Raw genomic sequence first — 22,621 nt, forward strand, 5'->3', positions numbered from 1 at the left:
TGTGTGTTCCATCCAGGACCCTAACTCACTATAAAGTGCATTACTCTTAGGATTCGTAGTATTTGAAGATTCGTTGGTGCCCTTATTATGAATAATTAGCGTCCTCCCGCCCCTCTCCCCACTCCTGCCCCCTAGGTGCTTAAGATCTTGGTACCTGTTCCGATCTGAAACTACCACAATAAGAGAAGAAAGGGCAGTGTCATCGTAGGCAGTTCCTAGTTGCTAGAGAATTTAGGCCAGTTAGTTATGAGCTTGATGAATTTTTGTTCTCAGTTCAAAATGATGAATGTTCTCACTGACTTTATCAGATGTGATAGTATAGACTGCTCTTTCCCGTGGAACCGAAGTGTATTTTAAAAGTTTTTTCCTTTTTATAAAGAATGTCTTGTTGCGCCGTTTTGCTAGACTGAAAGTTTCCTCATCACTTGGTGAGACCCTCCTCTAATTCAATCTTTGTCTTTTGTCTTTGCTGCCTTGCAGGGTTGGTACAGTAGGCTTCACTAGACTTAGCTGCAACTCAGAATTTCTCCTCCAGCACCTGAGTAAATGCTGATGGTCTTGTGGAGAGTGGATTAAGAGTACGAGCTAAGTTCTCAATCCCAATTAAGAAGCGGAGGAAAATTTAAACTGTCTCCTTCAAAGTTTATCACAACCACCACCATCAAGACAGCAAACCAAAGGACAAAGACTTTGACCTGCTTTGTTGCTCTGTGTAGTCCAGTTCACGTATGGTTTACAGACTTGGCTGGGGTTACTAATGTGTAAATAAAAAGTCGGACACTTCTGTCGTTGGACACTTTTATTCTCAAAGTTACCAAAATGAGGGCTGTACTGGAGACAGCAGACATTGCCATAGTGGCCCTGTATTTTATCCTGGTCATGTGCATTGGTTTTTTTGCCATGTGGAAATCTAATAGAAGCACCGTGAGTGGATACTTCCTGGCGGGGCGCTCTATGACCTGGGTAGCGATTGGTGCCTCTCTGTTTGTGAGCAATATTGGGAGTGAGCACTTCATTGGGCTGGCAGGATCTGGAGCTGCAAGTGGATTTGCAGTGGGCGCATGGGAATTCAATGCCTTACTGCTTTTGCAACTTCTGGGATGGGTGTTCATCCCGATTTACATCCGGTCAGGGGTATACACCATGCCTGAATACTTGTCCAAGCGATTTGGTGGCCATAGGATTCAGGTCTATTTTGCAGCCTTGTCTCTGATTCTCTATATCTTCACCAAGCTCTCAGTGGATTTGTATTCAGGTGCCCTCTTTATCCAAGAGTCTTTGGGTTGGAACCTTTATGTGTCTGTTATCCTGCTCATTGGCATGACTGCTTTGCTGACTGTCACCGGAGGCCTTGTTGCAGTGATCTACACAGACACTCTACAGGCTCTACTCATGATCGTTGGGGCACTCACGCTTATGATTATTAGCATGATGGAGATTGGCGGGTTTGAGGAAGTTAAGAGAAGGTACATGTTGGCCTCACCCAATGTCACTTCCATCTTGTTGACATACAACCTTTCCAACACAAATTCTTGTAATGTCCACCCTAAGACAGATGCACTGAAAATGTTGCGGAATCCAACAGATGAAGATGTTCCTTGGCCTGGATTCGTTCTTGGGCAGACCCCAGCTTCAGTATGGTACTGGTGTGCTGACCAAGTCATCGTGCAGAGGGTCCTAGCGGCTAAAAACATTGCTCATGCCAAAGGCTCTACTCTTATGGCTGGCTTCTTAAAGCTTCTACCAATGTTTATCATAGTTGTCCCAGGAATGATTTCCAGGATACTGTTTGCTGATGATATAGCTTGCATCAACCCAGAGCACTGCATGCAAGTGTGTGGAAGCAGAGCTGGGTGCTCTAATATTGCTTACCCACGCCTGGTGATGAAGCTGGTTCCCGTGGGCCTCCGGGGCTTAATGATGGCAGTGATGATTGCGGCTCTGATGAGTGACTTGGACTCTATCTTTAACAGTGCCAGTACCATATTCACCCTCGATGTATACAAACTCATCCGCAAGAGTGCAAGCTCCCGGGAACTCATGATTGTGGGGAGGATATTTGTGGCTTTTATGGTGGTGATCAGCATTGCATGGGTGCCAATCATCGTGGAGATGCAAGGAGGCCAGATGTACCTTTACATTCAGGAGGTAGCAGATTACCTGACGCCCCCGGTTGCGGCCCTGTTCCTTCTGTCCATTTTCTGGAAGCGCTGCAATGAACAAGGGGCTTTCTATGGTGGAATGGCCGGCTTTATTCTTGGAGCAGTCCGTTTGACACTAGCCTTTGCCTACCGTGCCCCAGAATGTGACCAACCTGATAACAGGCCAGGCTTCATCAAAGACATCCATTACATGTATGTGGCCACAGCATTGTTTTGGGTCACAGGACTCATTACTGTAATTGTTAGCCTTCTCACGCCACCTCCCACGAAGGAACAGATTCGTACCACCACCTTTTGGTCTAAGAAGAGCGTGGTGGTGAAGGAGAGCTGCTCCCCAAAAGACGAACCGTACAAGATGCAAGAGAAGAGCATTCTGAGATGCAGTGAGAATAGTGAGTCCATCAACCACATCATTCCCAATGGGAAATCTGAAGATAGCATTAAGGGCCTTCAGCCGGAAGATGTTAATCTGTTGGTGACCTGCAGAGAGGAGGGCAACCCAGTGGCTTCCTTAGGTCATTCAGAAGCAGAAACACCAGTAGATGCTTATTCCAATGGGCAAGCAGCTCTCATGGGTGAGAAAGAGAGAAAGAAAGAAACAGAGGATGGAAGCCGGTACTGGAAGTTCATAGATTGGTTCTGTGGCTTTAAAAGTAAGAGCCTCAGCAAGAGGAGTCTCAGAGACCTGATGGAGGAGGAGGCTGTTTGTTTACAGATGCTGGAAGAGCCTCCGCAAGTTAAACTAATACTAAATATTGGACTTGTTGCTGTGTGTTCACTTGGAATTTTCATGTTTGTTTATTTCTCCTTGTGAACTTTTAAGGATATGATGAGACATTAACTTAAGAAAATACTGGTCTTTGAAAAAAAACTTATGTAACTGTTGCATCTCTCAGGCATTGTTTACGCTGTAGGTTTTAGCCAAATTTTACTTAGCAGAAAATCATCTATTTGCAAGACTTTATTTTCCCAGAGATGGATGAAAGTAAATTTTCAACCTAAATGAAGTAAAACTTGTTTAACAGATTGAATTGTGCAAATGTGGTTTAAAATTTTCCATACCAAAGTAAGGAGAGACCAATTATTCTCATAGCACACTTAGGGCAGAATATATGCTAAGATATGACGATAAGGTATACTGTGTGCACTGCCACATCTCGGTTAGACCTCCTTAACCTGGAGTGGAAGACTTGCGCATTTAAAAGTTTTTTCCTCTGTCTCTGTAATCCCTACCACCATTAAAAAACCTGAATTTGTAGACATTGTATAATCAATCATGTACCGAAAATCTGACTGATGTGCTTGTGGGGTACTTGTTTCGGGACAAGTTAGTTTGTTAGTTAGTTTGCCATTAGCATGAGTATTTGGATTCTGATTACCAAAAGAAAGGAAGAAGAATGTTTTCCTGTAGCTATTCTTGAACCACCAATATATGGAGTTTTGGGAAAATTTATTCCATTTCTTTTTCTCCTTCTTTGATGTTTAAGTGAACCATACTCAAGTGATCACCAGGTCTGTCTTTATAAAGTTATATGTCATGATTGTATTTTTAAATTGATTATCGGGGAGAAAATGAAGTAAACATTGCTGATGATCCCCAAATTTATTGACCAAAATTAAGATTGTTTTTCTAGTTTGGGAATTGGCAGCCGCCAAGCAGTGTTCAATCACTGTAAGCTGAACAGCTGGTTACTCATACTCCGCTAGTTCTCTAGCTTTGTTCTTGTCGTTTGGTAACATTCTTTATTAGCCAGATGCCCTCCCAAGTGGATCCACTTGGAAGATATGTTCAGAACTTTGAAGAAAAATTGACACTGCCTTTGTGTTGGGTTGCCCTACTTGATTAGATCATGATATTTTGAGCTTGAGTTTTCAGAGGGAAAATTTAATTCTGAAATCACATTGTATCCTTGGTAATTTTTTTTTCCTGATTTACTTTTTTTCAAAAGACTTGCCATCTGTACATGTCGTCTACATTTCCGTTTAGAAAGTTACGGTGACTTAGAGCATGAGGATGTTCGATTGCAAACTGGTTATCAGTAACAGAAAACTGAAGAGTGCATGCTTTGCCATTGGTAGATTGTCACTTTAGTTTTTCTGTAGAATGGATAGCATGTTCAAGAGGTGCCATGAACAACAGCTTCTGGATTTAATGGTGTGTCTCATGGATATTACGGGACTTGTATAGTTGTAGGACCTTCTATCTTGACATGGCTCGGTACCCAGTTGCAACTTTCATGGATGGGAATCTGTTTTTCACAGACTGTAATTCCCCTTTGTGAGGACAGGTTACGAAAGATGTTAAAGCTCTTGCAGATTATGTAGTTCTGTGTCTGTGTGTACTCAACACTGTCCTTTTTCCTCCATGACAGATGAAGGAAACTAATTGTGTATCTACTTTGTTTGACTTTCCTGTAATCTCTGATACTTTTTAAATTGCATGATTTTATTAAGCTTATATTCTTTAGGGAAAATTATTACTTTTTTAGATACTTTTATAGATTTTGAATCAAAACTCAGTCCTAATGACTTTAAATTTTTTGTATTCTGTAAACTAGTTCATTATGATGGACTTGATTAGTCCAAAGTTGATTTTAGAAATTATCAGGTAGCATAATGTCTTCCCATCTCCAGGGGGCTTTCTGATGGACTGAGTCTGTTGATGAAAAAATAATTCATGTATGAATAGCATGATTTCTGAGAGCTTAGAGTGCCTTGTAGAATTTTTTTCTCAATTTCATTCTTAGGGTTTATAAATGGGGGCCAAATAAATAGGGACCATCCTTTTCTTGTGTGGAGGCTGAGGCTGTGACATGTCCAAGGTTACAGTCTGTTGGGAAGAACAGAAAACCAGGTGTCTAAATCTGGGTTCATGGTTTGTCCTCTTTTCTCAAAGGAAATGACGTTCTTCGAGACAGCCATTTGGTATTTAGGGAAATAATAGGATCTTAGATTTTTCAAATTGGCATTAAGTTGTAGGAATTAAAATTTTCTTTGACTCTGAACACATTGCTGTGTAACTCAGCAGTGAGGACTGACATACTGGCTGGGCAGCCTTCTTAACCCTTCTATTTACAGCATTAATGAATAGGTGGTGTTTATGTGGATTTTTTCCTCTTTATTTAATGTTGAGTCCTAACAGTTTGGAGTATTAGGGTCCCCCTACCTTCTCTCTGTTGTCGGTGTAGTACAATACATAAAATACATCATCTTGTGTCTGTCTGTGTGTACATAGCAGTAGGTCAAGTTTAGAGTATTAGCGTCTGTAAATAAGGAATGACTTTAGCTTATCCATTAGGATTGTTTATTCTTGCCAGTATAAACATCACTTTATTTAGACTGAAGTCCCTGAAGCTTGCCCTTCTTATTGCTTCCCAGTAATAGATAATGTGCTTGAATAAGTATGTGAATTGCTGATTGCAGCTTCATTTCAGCAGACCATTCTTCAGTCTGTATTTCATTAGATTGTTCTTGGAATGATACGTGGTCTGTTTTAAGCTAGCAAAACGTTCATACTTTAAATGGGTCCTAAGTGGTGACACTGATGTCTGGACATTAACGTGTATGTATTTTTATATTGGCTTAGACTGACGTTCAGAATTGATCAAGTGATATTGACTAAAATAGTTAGCTAAGAGTCAGAAAGAAGTGAGGACACTTGTCTTCAAAGGTGGAGACAAATACTGTCCTATCTGCTGTTAATGGTATCCCTAGTTCTTAAACTTTTGAACTTTCAGACAGTCTTAGTCTCAAGATCTGATGAGAAGAGGTTATTACTGTGGTATGCCAATTCATTATTGGCTCCTTTGTGGGACCTCTAATTTGTCCTGCCACCCCAAGATAGTAAGCAGCTTTTGAAACAGCTGAGCCAGTCTTTTTCCCCAGCCATTCTTTCCTGGTGAGTTTATCACTCTTACCCTTAGGTCAGAGAAGCATCAAGCAGTGACAATGGTGCTGTGTCCTTTGGCCTTAATTCAGCAGATCTGATCTCTCAAGGCTTCCTTTTCACGTGGCTCAAAGGATCCATTGTCTTTTTGCACAAAGAGGCTGACCAGGGTCACATAGGCATAGCTTTTAGGGATGGCACCTCAAGTAATTGGCAGAGACCCATGGCTCTGTGAAACTTCACGTTTTAAGAATTGGGTGGGAAGGTTGTCATTCAGTTCTCTAACCTGAGGCTAAGCGCCTATGGGGGTGTGGTTGAAAAATCTTGTCCAGGGTGATTAAAGTCTTTTAAGCATCTGCATTTCTCAGTCCATTCCTTTCTCTCCTATACTGGGTGCGTGGCTCTTCCCCTTTCTTTGAATAGCGTTTAATGTAGTCTGTGGGTTCTTCTCGTTCTTTACTGCACTATAAACTGGCTGTATTAGCTGTTAAAAGGTTAGACCCGTCAGTGTTGGCACTTGACAGTATACAGCTTACTTGCTTTCCTTATACTTTTCCTGTGTCATTTTCACCTGAGGTATAATGGCTGGAAAGGAGCACATGGGTATCTCGTAGTGACACCTCCCTGTTCTCCAGGTTTGGGTTGAGAGATGTGTAAAGCCCGTTTCTGTTAAATTATGTGACTTCAGAGACTTGCCAGGACAAGGTTTTCCTAAGAAGTTAGAACAACTATTAAAATGCTGGGGAGTACCTGGGTGGTACAGACTTAAGTTAGTGAAGGATACACATTAGCTTAAGATGTGCAGACATAGAATCATGTTCATTGAATTCTAGAACTTGAGGCATCTTGGCTGTCAGGTGGTGTACATCCCTCCCCACATAGATTAGGTACCAATGAATGAGATCCAGCCTGTTAAACCCTGGTTTCTTGTCAATTATTGTGAAATAGGAGTTTATTAACATATTTGAGATTAAATGAATGATATTTGATAGTGATACTTTAGTAGAAAAAATACTTTTAAGCTTGAGGATTTGTCAGATTCCTGATTAGCCAGGCGTTAAATTGCTTAAGTCATTTCAGCGTTGACGTTAGCCTCAGTAGCCTTCACAGGTAGGCTGTGTTCCTATTTGTGTGTAGACCCACCTACCGCTCAGAGAGACTGGTCTTCCCCTTTATTTGTCTTTCCTCTCATTGCTTTAACTCTTCACCAATTCTTTCAGCACTTAGGAAATTCCTGTTTTGACCTTTTGTCAGCTTAATTCCCTTTCAGGCTTACTGCCATTCGTGGCAAAAGTGCTGCTTTGCTCCAGTTTTGAAGACTTGGATCCACACAATTAAATACAGTTATTTTAAAATATACTAAATTTCTATTAGCTTAAACTTAATTCTCAAGAATAATTTTCTCAGCCTGTGCATTCACTAATAATAATCAGTATTTTCTCAAAAATTAGGGAGGCAGCAGTAGTTAAAATTCATGCAGCTTTCTTTAAAATGGTGGTATGACAGTGCAGAGAAATGGAGTTTGTTTTAATGCCAAAAAGCCCTGTTCATGCAGTAGTTAAAGGAAGACATTGGAACTGGTCAGTTGGCGTATAGAGAAACCCTTTTGTACTGGTTAGGTGTGAAGTTGGATCACGTAAGAAGTCGTCTTTGGATTACTACACGTGGTTGGACTTGGTTGACTTACCTCAGGGCTGCAAACCCCGTTTTCTCCATTAATTCTCTTAACTTGGTGTGCTTTTTGTCCGCCCCTCCCCTCTGTTGGAAGATGAGGTCTTCAGCTGGTTTGACTTCTACAGCAGAATTTAGCTAAGGTTCAAAATAATTAGTAGGCTTTGCCAGCGCTGAGTCCCGCACCGTTATTCCCATAGTCTCAGAAATGTTTTTTTCCCCCAAACTTCTCTCTCCAGTGCTGGGAGTAAGCCTTTAAACTACTGATTCACCTTTAAAGGAATGTTGTGAGAATTGATGTAATTTATGTTTTTGTTTCCATCTCAAATCCTTTATAAAAGATAGGATTTAGTTTTTTGTTTTGGGTTAAGCAGCCCGTTTATCTGGTACCTAACAGCCGGTAACCATTGGCATATAGTCTTTTACTCAGAAATAGACAAAAAAGGTTTGATGTTTCTGTATCATTACTGATCACATCCTTTACTTTTTAGGAGAGGACCGTTATCTGAGGCCGTAGACTTAAACCAGTAACCTTCCTTTACGTAACAACTTTTAAGTTTGATTTGCTTACCTGGATGGATGGCATGTTTGAAGAGAGGGATGCTAGAATGAACAAGCAGCTGAAGAGCAAGTCAAGACAAAGCACAGTGGTCTCAGATTCTCCTCAGTGCAGGAGCCGTGGCTTTGCTCTCCTTGGAAAAAAAGCACTATGCAGTGATTGTTGCCCCTGGCGATGAAGCCCCACCCGCAGGTCAAGACACTGTAAGCTGCAGTGAACTCTGTCAGTGAGGGAAATACCTATTGCAGTGATTTCGGCAACAGCACAAGTTGACAGTAGATAACCACAGCCTTAGTGGAGACTTAGATTTAACTTGGTAAATTCACCTTGTACCCTAGTATTCCTGAATAAGGAGTGTTTACCTTTTTTATTGCCTCTAGACAAACCGGTCTAGATCATTTTTCACTTTATCGGGATACCCAGACTTCCATAAGTAAAGTATTCCTTAGTAACTCACTTTTTGTTCTAATAGTTGGAAACTGAAATTAGGCTATTATTGAAATCTCAAATTGGCAAAGGCTAATGTATAGGGTGTTCCATAATATAATAGCTCCTGAGGTTTATGTGTTTTGATTAGTGCCTTCTGGTTGCCAATATTGACTCTGCTAGTTTATACCTTTCCCTTTCTTGATTGAGAATTCTAATTTGTTACAATTCCTCTTTTTAAAGTTTGTTACAACTAGTGAAGGAAATAGAAAAAATACATTTATATTTACATACTTTATATGCAGCCTTTATTTAGGTTCCAGGAAAGTAAGTAGCTCTAATTCATGTTGCAGCTTAAATGTTATTTATTCATCTGTATTTGTTTCTTTTATATCCTTAATTAAAAATATAAGGTTACTTATTAATTCTGTGAGTATATTTAACTTTATGGTTTTTCCAGTGTACATTTCGTAGGCATATCTAAGAGCAAGTATGTGACAGCAGTTCACATTCCATGGTAGGGAAAGAGCTTAAAGTAAAGGTCCATAGAAAGCACAAAATCCTGTTCACACGTGTGTGTATCTCCACGTGTAGAAAGCACAAGACTAACGGTACTCTCAGTAGCCCACAAGTGCCAGTCCTAAAGCCCACCGGGTGTTTGGCTCGGGAGCTGTTAGGATGAGGACCACGAAAGCCCTAGATGGTGAGATGTCCAAGTTATGGATCTTAAGTGGTAAGCGATTCAGTGTAGTAATCTGAGTAAGTTGTGCTCCTTTGGTGGAGGGAGAGAATACAAATGTCAAGAATGCTGTGGTTAAATTTGGGGGTCACTGGCTCAGATGGGGTCTGTGGGCTCTTCCTGTGATCTGGAACTGAAGGAACGGGGACAGACTTCTGGGGGTGTGGAACAGTTTGACAGACTTCTGCTTTAAGCTGTAGAGCCATTGGAGTTGTTTTTTTTTTTAATCTTAAATTTTTATAAAATTTTACTTCCCATGAATATAGTACCCTAAAAACATGGAGAAATTTCACACTCTCCAGGGCAAATACTCCTTGTCTTTAATCTTTGTGTAGGTTTGTATGTAAGAGATGAAATTATCTTTCTTTTTTCTTATGCTTGACTGCACTTCATTTTAAAAGAGCAGAATTTGATCTGTTCTGGGCATCAAACTGATTCTGAGACAGATCTGCCAAGTGGACTGCTTTGCTTTGCACAGTGGTTGTAAGAGTCTCAAGGATCCGTTAGAATCCGTGCTTGTTCCATCACCCGCTTCAAGAATAGATTAGATGAAGTCCGTGACTGTGTGTGTGAAAGAAGATCATGTGCTTTCTTCCACTTGGCATTGCCCTTGTGTCACCCCTCACTTTCTTCATCCGAATAGTCCGATACGTGTTTGTCCTGGATTTTGCCCCTATGTTAAAAGATACAACTGTCAAAACAGGAGAGAAGTGACTACCTTTGTTTCCACTCACCTCCATTTTGTATATTTATCTTCTGAGGGAAAGACCTGGTCAGCTCTCGTAATACGTGGAATGAAGATGAAAGCTGGTGTAGAGTAACGTGGTGTGTTTTAGAAGAGGTAACTGAACACTCTGAGGGAGAGATTTCCCCCTCTAGCAAAAAGTAGCTGGGTGTGAACCTGCAGCAGCATTTTAGAATGTAAAACCACAGGCTTTGAGGGGGTGAGGGGAGAGGAGTGCCAGAAATGTAGGAAAAAGGAGCGATTTGAGGAACATCTTTGGTTTAGCAATATGTGATAAGGCAGAGCAGTTAGAACCTGTTGGTCCTGGATACAGTCATGCATCGCTGAATGACTGGGATATGCGCTGAGAAGCACGTCCTCGTGTGAACATCGCAGAGTTGCTTACACAGACCTAGATGGGATAGCCTCTGCACACTAGGCTCTGGTACTAAGCTTGTGGACCACCGTTGGATATGTGGTCCGTGGTTGACAGAAATGTCGTTCTGCAGTGCATGACTGTAGTATGTGTTCCGTACCTTTAAATGTTGTTTTTAAATTTAAGATAGCTTGTAAGTACTTAAAGAATGCTTTTGAAGATTCCTTTGGTGGGATATCCTTTCATTTATAATTCCATGGGAAATTGCTTTAATTAGTCTAGGTGAAAGTTCTAGCGGTGTAAATATGTATAATTAGAATTTTCTAATTTCACTGTGAGATCTCTAACTTTTGAGTGGCAAACAGATCAACAAGTCTTGCTCATGGACTTTTCTGTGGGGTTGCTAAAATGCAAAAGCTTTATTTTTTTTAATAATGACATATTACATGAGTGTCAGATGATGGTATGGAATCTGTTCCCCTGCTTTCTCCCACCAATATTGCTTCGGTTTATAGATTGCCAGCAGAGTGCAGAAATAGAGCAGGGGTTCATCCATTCTTTGCTTGGACATCTGTTTTCTGTTGCGCAGACCTGTGTTGGCAGTCACCTATGAACTATGTTACGCTTCTCAGTGCTTTTTTTTTGATAAGGTGGATATCAAAAATAGTTGCTGTGCAAAAGATAGTAGTCTTCTTCAAGAAGAAAACCAATTCCTTTTCTAATATCCTGTGAAATTGCTTCATTCATTTCTTTATTTTTAAGCCAAATGTCAGCAGAATACTGCTGCTTTTATCTAGTAATTTTGATATGTAAGTATTAATGCATTTTTAAAAGATGTCTCCATTGAAAAATGTTTTCCCAGTGTCCTGCCTTTTATGCTTTGTTCAGATTTTCTGTAAGAGACCAGTCTGTGCACTGGGGGTGTATATTGTGTACATGTATCATTTCGTCAGTTATGCATTGTAGGCCAAATGTGATTATAAATGAAATTGTTGAGTTATTGGTGTTTTTTGAATTGTAAACTGATTTCCAGTGTACCCTTCATTGTCCATAGCTTTTTTTTTTTTAAGGTTTGACTCATCGAGTCTGTCTCATTGTACAATGTTTTAGTTGCAAGCAGAAAGTAGAATTTGGTATAAACCAGGTTACTTCCATATTGAAAGGAATACAATTGAAATTGTAGATTTAGGATTGTTAACCATACACGACAATTCTAACTTGACAATTCTAACCTACTGTATACAATCTGATTTTTAAAATTGTAGACATGTATGATCTTGGTTTAATGTGTTTTTAAAAGTGTTATTGTTTAAAAAATAAAAAAAAAAAAGGAAGCAGATCTGCTAAAGAGCTGTCAGTTTTCATTACTGACTCTGTACAATACACTGTTCTTTGTGTACTGTGTGTTATTTTGCCAGCTGCTGCATTAGCCTTCAGAAGTATTTGGAAACTTAAGATGAACTACATTTCTTGCAAAGTATATTCTTTTCTGTGGTATTTTGTCCTGTAACTGAAGTATAGTAATTATTTTATGGAAATGTTAGCACTTCTGTACCAACTTTGAATAAAATTAAAAATTTACATTTCTGTGACTGAGTTTTTTCAGTATGAGCACGTCTACCCTCAAAAATATACAGTGATCTGTGTCTCAGAGTTGAAGAGGTTACACCCCGGGTCCTTTTCCCTTGGCTCCTGAATGGATCCAATGAGTTTCCCCCATCAGTGACTTCTTTTCTTTACCTCGGTAAGCATGGACTCACAGGTATCGACTGAGAATTGAGTTATATGTCAGTCAGCCATTGAGTAAATCAAAATAGTCTTAGTTTTTTCACTTGTAATTTTGAAATAATTTCAAATTATAGGAGAGTTGTAAGAATAGTATGAAGAACCCAGGCATCATCGTCATCCAGATTCACTAGTAGTTAACATTTTGCCACATTTGTTTTGTCATTCTCCCCAATCATACATGCTTTTCTGAACCATTCAAGCAGACATCATTCCCTTCTACCCCCTAAGTACTTAGGGATATGTTTCCTAAGGACACTCACTCGTATACTCACAAAGTAATTATCATAATCTGGAAAATAACAGTGATACAATATTTTAATCTAGGTTTTTAATTCAAATATTGCTGTTCCAATAGTGTCCTTTTATAGGAACTTTTCTTTTAAGTTCAGAAGCCAGTCCATCGCATTTAGCTTTTATGTCTGTCTCCTTTAATCTGGAACAGCTCCTCAGCTTGTCTTCGTCTTTCACGGTATTCACATTTTTGAAGTTTAGAAGGCGGTCATTTTGTGAAGGCCCCTCCTCAATTTGGATTTATCTGTTTCCTCATTAGATTCACACTGTGTGTTTGTGGGAAGAGTACAACATAAGCCAGAATATGTCCTCAGAGCTTCCCATTTGGAGGCGTGTGATGTGTTCTCCCATTATTGTTGACGTTAACTTTCGTACTTGGTTAAGGTGGTGTAACCAGGTTTCTGCATTGTCTAGTTACTGGTTTTCCCTTTGGTAATAAAGTAATTTATGGGAAGATAGTCGGAGACTGTGTAAATAACTTATTCCTCATCAAACTTGAACCCCTAGTTTTAGCATCCGTTGATAATTCTTGCCTACGTTATGATGATGATGTAAAACAATTTTTCTAACTTTTTTTGGCTATACTGAAATCAAGAGCTTCCACTTTTCCACATGTATTTATCAGTTTGAACTCATGGATTATTTTTACTGTCATTATTTTGCTCAAATGTTTCCAGATTTAGCTAGCGGGATACCCTTTAGGCTAATTTTTGTGTCCTTTGTGACATGTTTCTGTCATTTTTTGAGTGCTTGCTTATTTCCAGCACAAGGTGTTTTGGGCTCGTCTTGTCCTTCCCTGCCCCAGTCAGGGTGTCAGGCATTCGCTAGAGAATGGTGTTTAGGACCCAGGACTGGTGTGCTCATTCTTAGGGGAGTGAACACCGTCATCGCTTATGGGTCCTTCTCAGTGTACAGGGCTGGGAAATTCATGTACACATCTCCTGATGCCTCCGATTCTCAACCAGCACCAGAAGTTTCCTTTTAGCCTTCTTCCATTCTATGTTTGCATCTCCCTTCTACAACAGCAAGAAATCTGATAATGACGCATTTACGTATTTTTTTCAATCCTACAGTTCCTTAGAATTAAAAAAAGTTCTTGCATGTCTAAAAATGTCTTTATTCTTATATTTGTTGGAAAGTTTGGCTGAATATAGAATTCTAGGTTGGAAAGTATTTTCCTTTGGAAATTTGTGAGCGTAAGACCATTTTTTTCTAGCCCCTGTGTTCTGAAATTGCACAATTAGGCACCTTGATGAAAGCTTTTCTTTCATTGTACTGGCCCTCAGTGGGCTCTTCCAGTTTGGCAACTCAGTGTCCGTCAGTTCTGGGATAATGAAACAGTTCTGCTGTTTTCTCCTTTTTGGAACCCCTTTTTGGTCAGCTCTCAGACCTTCTGGACTGGTCCAGTTGGTTTCATAGAGTCTTTTGTCTTTTAATTTTCATCTCTCTTTTTGCTCTTTATAGGGGTATTTCTAAACCTTGTCTTCCACCCCTTCTGTTGAAAGAGAATTTCTTTTAAATCTCTCCCAGGTTTTTAATTTTTAAGTGCTTCTTTGTTCCTCAAATCTTCTTTATAGCCTCTTGTTCTTGGTTCGTGGATGCTGTATCTTCTCATCTGTGAAGATGCTGAAGTTTTCTCCTCCTGCATTGTTTGTTCGCTCTAGTTTTTCTTTTTGTATTGGCCTCATGTTAAAGGCGTTTTGCAAATGTGTGCTGGTGTTGGTCGTCTGCTTATTTAATAGGGTGGACTAAAAATTCTCTGAACGCATGGGTGGAGCTTTTCGACTTCATTGTCTGGCCTTCACGGCCTGCCTCTTTGTTGGATGACTCCTGCAGTATCTTTAGAGCGGGTCACATTCCCCAAAGAAGATTCTTAGAGTTTTGATTGAAGGATGAAAGGACCATTATTTTGGAAGCTAAGTGGGGAAAGAGCACAGGGGTGTCAGCATTCAGTGAGCATTTTTTTCTCAATCCCTTTTTAGTGTGATACTCTCACTTAGAGCTGTGCCTGTGTCCTCCAGTCCAGAGACTTCCCTCTGCTTTATCCAATCCTGGGAATAAACCTCCAAACACGCATCTAGGGCTTCAACCACTTTTTAAAGTTTGGGCCAACTTTCTTCATTTTTTAGTCTCCCATTTCACCCCCACTTTCAGAGTTACCCAATGGAGCCAACTCCCAGATCTTTTGAGGAATTCTACAGTGTAAATATGGTTGACTTGGTTTTCCCCATTGCTGCTTTTCTCCATCTGCTTGCTTGCTTCTAACGTTTTATTGATGTTTTCCCCTCTTTTCTCCCTCATTCTTGCCGAGTTGTCCATTAAAAAAAAAAATCCCTTTACAGTGGTTCTCATATGTTTTCAGGAGACAGCATAATTAGATACTTGTGTTGAATCTTCCAACTTACTAGGAAGTCCTGGAATCCACTCTTCACTTAGCATTTGAAAGTTGAAATTTCAGAGTCTCTTGCCCATTTCTCCGCTAAAAGAACGTGTTGATGACCAGAAGCACAGTTGGAGTTTTAAAATTCTGCTCATCTCTTTGAGTGCAAAATTAGTGATTGTTCACATTTTGAAGGGGCCTTAGAAGCTGTACAATGCATGCATCCCAGCCATCCAGACCTTTCTATTGTGAAATTTAACACCCGTGCTCAGTCCATGAAACATGAGCAGATGTACAGTGTAGTGGATATGGCTGTGGTAGTTCTGTCTCTGTAAAGTTGTCTCACACTGAGTGGGTGAATACTGAGTCATGGCCCCTAAGTCATTCCCCCTTGGGGAAGTACATGGTCAGGTTCTTGTGAGCCTCTGGCTGGTCACCACATTTTTGTTGAGTGATCAGTCCATAACCTTGTTTTATATGTGTTTCTGTTTAAAGACATCATATTTAGGATATATTTTTGATTTGTAAACATTGAGCTCAAGGCCAACAGCACTGTAACTCGTGCCAGAAGGAAGCTTATCTAATACACATCTTTTCTTCGTAAGGTGCATCACTTCCTTCTTGCACTTAGGAACACTAGACAGCACTTCATCGCTACTCAGGGGCCATTTTCAACAGAGAAATCACCAACAAAGAACACAAAAATGCAAAGAACATGACACTGTGTGAAAGGACACTTGTTTGTGGTAGGAGAGCTGAAACAAGAAGGCAGAGAGTGACGTCGTTGGACCTTAGCTGGGAATGTGTGTATTGAGTGACTGGAAGTTTCCACCACTCAGTGCATGCGCTTGTCTGCAAATGACTAAAAGTGATGGGAATGTTGATTTGGGGGTAAAAAGCAAATTTTAGCTGGTAGGTGAGTTGGCATACATAGATTCCACAAGTAATGAGAATCAACTGTAGTTTTGAGGCAGAAACCTGTGTAGCCACCACCCACAAGAACTATACCAGTCTCCCCTCCTAGAATGTTCATTTCATTTTCAGAGAGTTCTGATTTTAAAGGGTTTTCTTATTGACCTCAAATCCACCTCTGACTTGCTTTTGTCCTGAACTAGCGTTTGTTGCTAATCTTCCTCTTTTTGCTTGAGGAAGATTGTGCCAGTCTTCCTCTATTTTGTGTGTGGGACGCCACCACAGCATGGCTTGATGAGCACTGTGTAGGTCTGTGCCCGGGATCCAAACCCTCGAACCCCGGGCAGCTGAAGCAGAGCATGTGAACTTAACCACTATGCCACTGGGCCAGCCCCTACCTCTGACTTTCATTCAGTAGTCTAAGTTCTGCCTCTGGAGTGTTATCTTTTCTTCCCTTTAAGTATTTGAAGATAAATATTCAGGATAAGTATCCTGTTAAGTCTCAAAATCAGACCGCTTCCATTCTCTGATGTGTGCAGCACAGGACACGAATTTCAAACTCTTTATCATCCTGGTCTTTTTTTTTTCTGGACACCTTTGAGGCAATTGCTGTCCCTTTTCTATGTGGCCTCCAGACTGAACAAGTACTGCAGGGTAGACCCTGCCGACGTTAGACTGTAAGGATGAGAAATAAAATGAGGACTGCCGTTCCATTGGGTTTTACTCTCCTTCCAACTTTTCTTTTGAGATTTCGTTGTCCTACCTTATGGCAAATTCCCTGTAAAACCATGTTATCTCTACATGAGGCTGCCTGACTCAGATTCCACAAGTTTTCTTAGCTCTTCAGGGTCTGGGTCTTGTAATATTCCCTGTACACTCTAATAGCAGAACGTCCAAGTTTTTTGGTTACATCCCAAGAATCTTTAGAAGTTTGGAGGTACCTTTGTGAGTCTCTGACTGTATCTTTGTTTTCGTTTCCATCTTTCGCGTGTTTATTCCTAGTTGCTTGACTGCCTCTTTTTTTTTTTTTTTTTTGACTAACAGGAGCTTTATTATGCATCTCTCATTTCAAAAAAAATAGAAAAAAAGAAATGGTGCTGTTTTCCTCTTTGCAGCAAAGATCTTATTTCTCCTTGAATTTTATGGCTTGGTTTAATCCTTTCCTCCTTTCTAGTTGAATTAAGTACAGTTAGCAATTTTCATCTCTCATGTTTCCATTTGTTCTTTAACTTATGTAGTCATCACACATTTATGGAGCACATCCTGTGTGCCAGGTTCTTTGCAACCCCAGCGTCTAGTAAAGAGGAGCAAGAAGCAAATTGAAGGGGCTTAGTTAGGGAAGGAGATGTGCTTGTAAGTGGTTACACTTGCAAGATGTACCGTCAGCCCTCCAAATCTGTGAGCTCCACGTCCAACTAAGGGGCTGACTAAGCGACTTGAGCATCTGCGGATTTTGGTATCCACGGGGGCCCTGTAACCAACCCCCCTCAGATGCCAAGGGATGACTCTGTGGAATGAGAGAGAGACACGTGGAATTATGGAGGGAAGGCACACTTCTAGGAAGTAGCCGGATCTTGAAGAATGTTTTTCTTCTTTTAATCCCTCTGTGCTTTTTATACCCTTTCCCTTCCCTGCTCTTCAGAGTAGTGCAATGCCTTAAGTACCTTCCTCCCATCACTTAAGTTAAGCACTACTGCAGTGGCCTGGTTGGTGGACACATGTTTGGTCTGTTATTTAGCAAGGTATGCAAATCTGTCTCTCTCACCAAAGGCCAAGTTTCTGATCCTGTCAGTGCACATTTAAAAAAATTTCTCTTAAAGCAGTCAGCTAACTAGTACTTTTGCTAAAGCCCATCTACTGACACCTCGAAGATTCACAGGATCTAAACAGAATTTTCTTGTAACTCTGTTGTCTCTAGTATCAAAATCCTTTGCTGATTCTTACCTCCTCTGGTCTCCCTGTCATTCCTGTGCTGTCCCACTTCTACTCTCTATAGAGGCTGAAATACAAGGCGAAGGCAGGGAACTGAATTGTGCATGAAGGAGAGCAATCAACAAGACCGGCGTAGCTCGATGATGTCTACCTGATTCCTGCTCTCACTATCAGTTTCCTGAGCTTTGGCATTTCATTTGCTTGCTGCCATAGTAACCAGGACTCCTGCCAGTCTCCCTGGTTCCCATCTTTTATTCATCTGTAAGTGCATCTGGAGGGGGGATGGGGAGGATAGAAACGGAAATCTCCCAGTAAAAAGATTGTGGATTTTGGAATGTCCGCAGAATAGCAAGCATGGGTACCTTAATTTTGGCATTGTTTCCAGCTGTCAAAGTAGTGTTAACCACAAGTAGTCGTCACTTGGGATTGTCATTTCTCCATTTCACATTCAAGGAGGGCTCCTTTATTACTGTGAGGAAAGTGGAGCTTTTATGTTTTTTGAATTAGAATTGGAGAAGATCATTGCTGAAAGTCCTTTATAAACTGCATTTCAGCCAGAATCATTCATCTTTGTGGGGTGATGAGAAGCTAGCCAGCTTCCTACTAGAATGTGGTTCTCACCTTTGTCCAGCTTTAAAAAATGCTGGTCCCCAAGATTTTTGAGTCCCCAGGTCAGTGGAATGGAAATATCTGAGGGTGAGACACAGGCATCTCCTTTTAAAGCTCCCAGGATGATGCCACATGCTCTAGAATGCCCTGGGGATTCTGCCATTTTCCTTTGACTTACTCAAATCATGAAAGGAATGCTTGGTCATATGCAAGGGAGCCCCGAAATTTGGCTATAGATGACATCTTAATGATATTCTTTTGACTTGAGACCTTGGGAAGAAGTGGATTAATTAAGGTACAAAACTGCATTATGGTTTGTACTGCATATGTGTATTACAAAACCGCACAGATTAACTGTTAACCTAGGCACATAAGTAATTGACAACTGGTAAATTCAAAGTTGGATCTCATGTTCCCGTGACTTCCTTCTTGCTCTCTGGGTTAGTTCTTTACATTTGCTTATAGCTTTTTGATACCAGTACTGGTATTGATGTCTCAGTGTGGGCTGGCTGCAGATGTCTGTTGGACAGCCACTGCACTTCATGCAAGTCTGGTTTATGACTTAATAGCATTCTGCCTACTTTGCAGGCAAAGTTACTCTACTGGTCATCCTACTGCCTTTACATTTGCAAATTCAGCCATGCATTATGAACCGTGACTCTCTGCTTTATTATTTGCACTTTGTTATTGACACAGATTAATCTCTGCTGAACTCAGCTGTCATTGGACCCCTCCGCTTCTGATTTTTTTCCTCCATTCTTCCCTGGGTTCTTTTTATTTTCATCACATACCCCGAAGAATACATTTTCATGTTAGATTCTCAGGTCTCAAGAATCTCAGTCCTGGCTGCGTGGTGTAGAATGGGAAAGTTCCTCTTACTTTTCTCATCACCTTGGTTTTATTGGCCACTGTGTTCTCAGGGCCAGACTTGACTGTGTCCCGTCACATCTCTGGTCTCCTCTGATTCTAGAACCAGTGATCTCTGGGCTCCTGACTTCTGGATTCCAGTTTTCCCTCCGATTCACAAGAGGCAGAGCAGCCAGTTGTAACCGCTCCTGATGCTGGAAGTACAGCTTGCAAGGCTCTTTCAGTAACTACCGAGAGCTGGCCATCTATACCTCTCTGACCGTTATATCATTAAAATATGTGGATCTGTGTGGATAGAGAGTCAGTGAATGAGTTCTCAATTTTGAGGCATAGACTTAGGGCTTTTAACACAGATTTCACACATGATGGCATCTATATTTAGATACCAGTTGGCATAGACTTAGAGGAAGAAATTCTTCTTAAGACGAAACAAAATTGAATTGTCCAAAAAGAAGTTTGTAAAACACCTTTTAATGGTTCATTGTAAAAACAAAACCAAAACACAGATAATAAAGCAAAGTGTGGAAAAAAGAAAACAGAATACCCCTCCCATATTACTGCCTAGGGGAAAATAGTAAAATTTTACTGTATGTTCCTCTGGACTTTTTTCCATGTATGTGTGTATAAGTACTTTTTTTCTTTTGAAAAAAACGTATTTACCCTACATGCTGATTTTTTTCCTTTATTATTAAAATATTTTCATGTCAGTATATAAGGATCCACATCCCGTTTTTTGTTTTGTTTTGGTGAGGAAGATTGGCCCTGAGCCAATCTTCTAACACCTGTGCCGATCTTCCTCTAACTTGTATATGGGATGCCACCACAAGTATGGCTTGATGAGTGGTGTGTAGGTCCATGCCCAGGATCCGAACTGGCAAACCCCGGGCCTCCAAAGGAGTGTGTGCAAACTTAACCACTGGGCCACCAGGCTGGCACCAACATCTCATTTTTTAATAGTTGCATAATACTTGTTCAATCAATGAAAATAATTTGTTGAACCGGTCTCCTATTAGTGGACAACTGTATTCCCTTTTGTTCACTGTCCTAATAACTTTGCAGTGAGGTTTTCATAGCTAAATCCTTGTGCGTGGGTGTGGCAGTTGTTGTAGAGTAAGTTCCTAGAAGTGGCTGAGGGATTGGAGGTATACACATTTTAAACTAATATAATATTGCCAAATTGTCCTCCAGGAAGTTTATATTTTTCCCAACAGTGTAGCTGAGTGTTTGAAGAAACTGAAATGTTAATATTCTAGGCAAAAAATTGCCATGAGTGGAAAAAAGCAATGGCTTCTACCTATACCAGACACAGTGCCCACATTGATTATACCCCAAATAAGAATTCCATCAGAACCTGCTTCCTGGCCTTCTGTCCTGCTCTCAGTCCAGACCCCCTCTGAGAGCACCTCTCCGCCTCTCAGAGGCGTTCAGCCTCAGGGTCTGGCTGAAGTCCGCCCTCTCCAGCCCCCCAGTCAGCAGTCATTGCTCCTTCTCTGCTCTTGTAGCATTGTTGTTTTTTGTGTTGCTCTTGCTTGTGTTTCACCCTCCCTCTTATTGGTTGCTTACGTGTGTCTGTCTTCATAACTACATCATAGACTCTAAAGGGGTGGGACTCTGTGTGTCACATCCCTGTGGCTGTCCTTTTGGAGGCGAATTTCACAGTGAGCAACTTGGAAATGCTTGTCTTGAGGAAGACTCTTGAGAGGAACGTTTCCAGATGAATGCGAGGTTGAGCCTTAAAAGAGGGTCGGTGTCGGACTGTTCTTGATGCCCCCCGACGGCAGTTTCGTGAGGTCCACTCTGATTCCTGCTGCCCGCAGAGCTGGGCGTGCTTATGCAGTCGTGCAGTTTGCTCTCACTCATTTCCAGACACAGATGTAGAGCCCTACTCTTACAGCTGATTTGTGACGTTAAAATTACTTTACACTTGTTCTCCAATAAAAATTTCTAGGTGGCCCCCCATAACTGTTTCTCATAAAGGTGATCGTGTAAATTAAATGTCATAGTCACGAGGGCTGTTCATTTAATACGCACTTCAGCATCTCTTAGGGCTCCGGAGTGTTCATAGTTAAATGACCACTTGATACGTCTACACTGTGAATCTACACTATTTAATCTCACGTTACTTTAAAGATTTGAGTTGTTTTTGTGTTTTCAGAGCACACAACAGTGGCTTGTAAAAAGAAACAGTTTTTCACTGCATTACAGTATTTGCCACTTGCCTCGTACACTTCATGTGTATTGGTTCCCATCTCTTTTATTGGATAGGATTCATGAGCAAAGTAGTAGAGCAGTTAAGTTGTCAAAAGCATTTTCTATCTTTGACTTTTAAAAAGCCCATAAAAGTGAACTCTCCTACTCACTTACCTACAAGTTATACAGAGTATAACATAGTCCGTGTAGGTAAGGATAGTCACGTTCGAGCTGTGTTTGTGTATCTTTACTTTTTTAGTGTTCTAGACTTGTCTTTATTGAATTTTTTAAATAGCTTCTGCGCTTAATAATTTTTAGCCCTTAATTACCTACAGGACTGGAGCTCTTGATTCAACCACTTGTGGGGCAAGAGGGGTTCTCATGAGTCATGAAAATATTTGATAGAGCAGTTCTGGGGGGACCGTTTCCGGAGGTGGGCTCTGCAGATGTCCTGGGCAGGGCTGGCGCTGCACACGTTTGAGGTGGATGGTTATCTGTGCTGTTATTCCGAGGTCTGCTACTGACAGAACTTCCCTGAAGCCTGTTCGGCTGTTGAAAGTTGCTCACACATTTTCTGTTTCAAATTGCAGTGAAAATCTCAATGCAGAATTGCCAGGGATGTCCTCTCTATTTGAAAATGTAAATTTCAAGGAAAAACTTTTAAGGAGATAAACCCCAAAAGCAGGATGCAGCAAAGAATGGGAAAGGCTTTTACACTTAGATTTTCACAGATTTGGATGGTTTTCTGACCTGACTTCGCCTTCCCTACGTCTTCTTGCTCCTGGGAGTTGTACAACTCTTTGTAAAGTGAGAACAGTAGGATGTGGGTAGATGCCACACGCCATTAAATGTTGTGAATTCTGTGTGCTGTTTATTTCCTGGTCAACTGTAAGGGTGTTGTAGTGATAGCTGGGTGCACCCACGGGCCTCTGGCTTGAAACTGATTTTCCCAGAGAGTCTAATTTAGGAGATAATTTTGTTGACAAGCCTCTCTTCTGGAGTGACAATATGTTTAATTACATTAAACATTGGTCATTGGCCAAATGGTGCTGTGTATGATACTCCCATGAATTCTTAGTTTGAATAACCTTACTGGATGGGGATGTTAT

General features: G+C 40.8%; 2 protein-coding genes across 3 annotated transcripts in view; both read left to right on the top strand.

The window, feature by feature from the left end:
* The window catches only part of SLC5A3 (solute carrier family 5 member 3), a 35,380-nt gene extending 23,256 nt beyond the window's left edge, over window positions 1-12,124 (top strand). The window contains exon 2 of one of the 2 annotated variants that reach the window (XM_070252066.1): window positions 481-12,124. In XM_070252066.1, the coding sequence (XP_070108167.1) occupies window positions 820-2,976 (2,157 nt within the window). In that variant the 5' untranslated portion in view covers window positions 481-819 and the 3' untranslated portion in view covers window positions 2,977-12,124. 2 annotated transcript variants of the gene reach the window in all.
* MRPS6 (mitochondrial ribosomal protein S6) overlaps window positions 1-22,621 on the top strand; it is a 76,938-nt gene that overhangs the window by 22,916 nt on the left and 31,401 nt on the right.

This window comes from Equus caballus, chromosome 26 (assembly GCF_041296265.1).
Source record: "Equus caballus isolate H_3958 breed thoroughbred chromosome 26, TB-T2T, whole genome shotgun sequence".
NCBI lineage: Eukaryota > Metazoa > Chordata > Mammalia > Perissodactyla > Equidae > Equus > Equus caballus.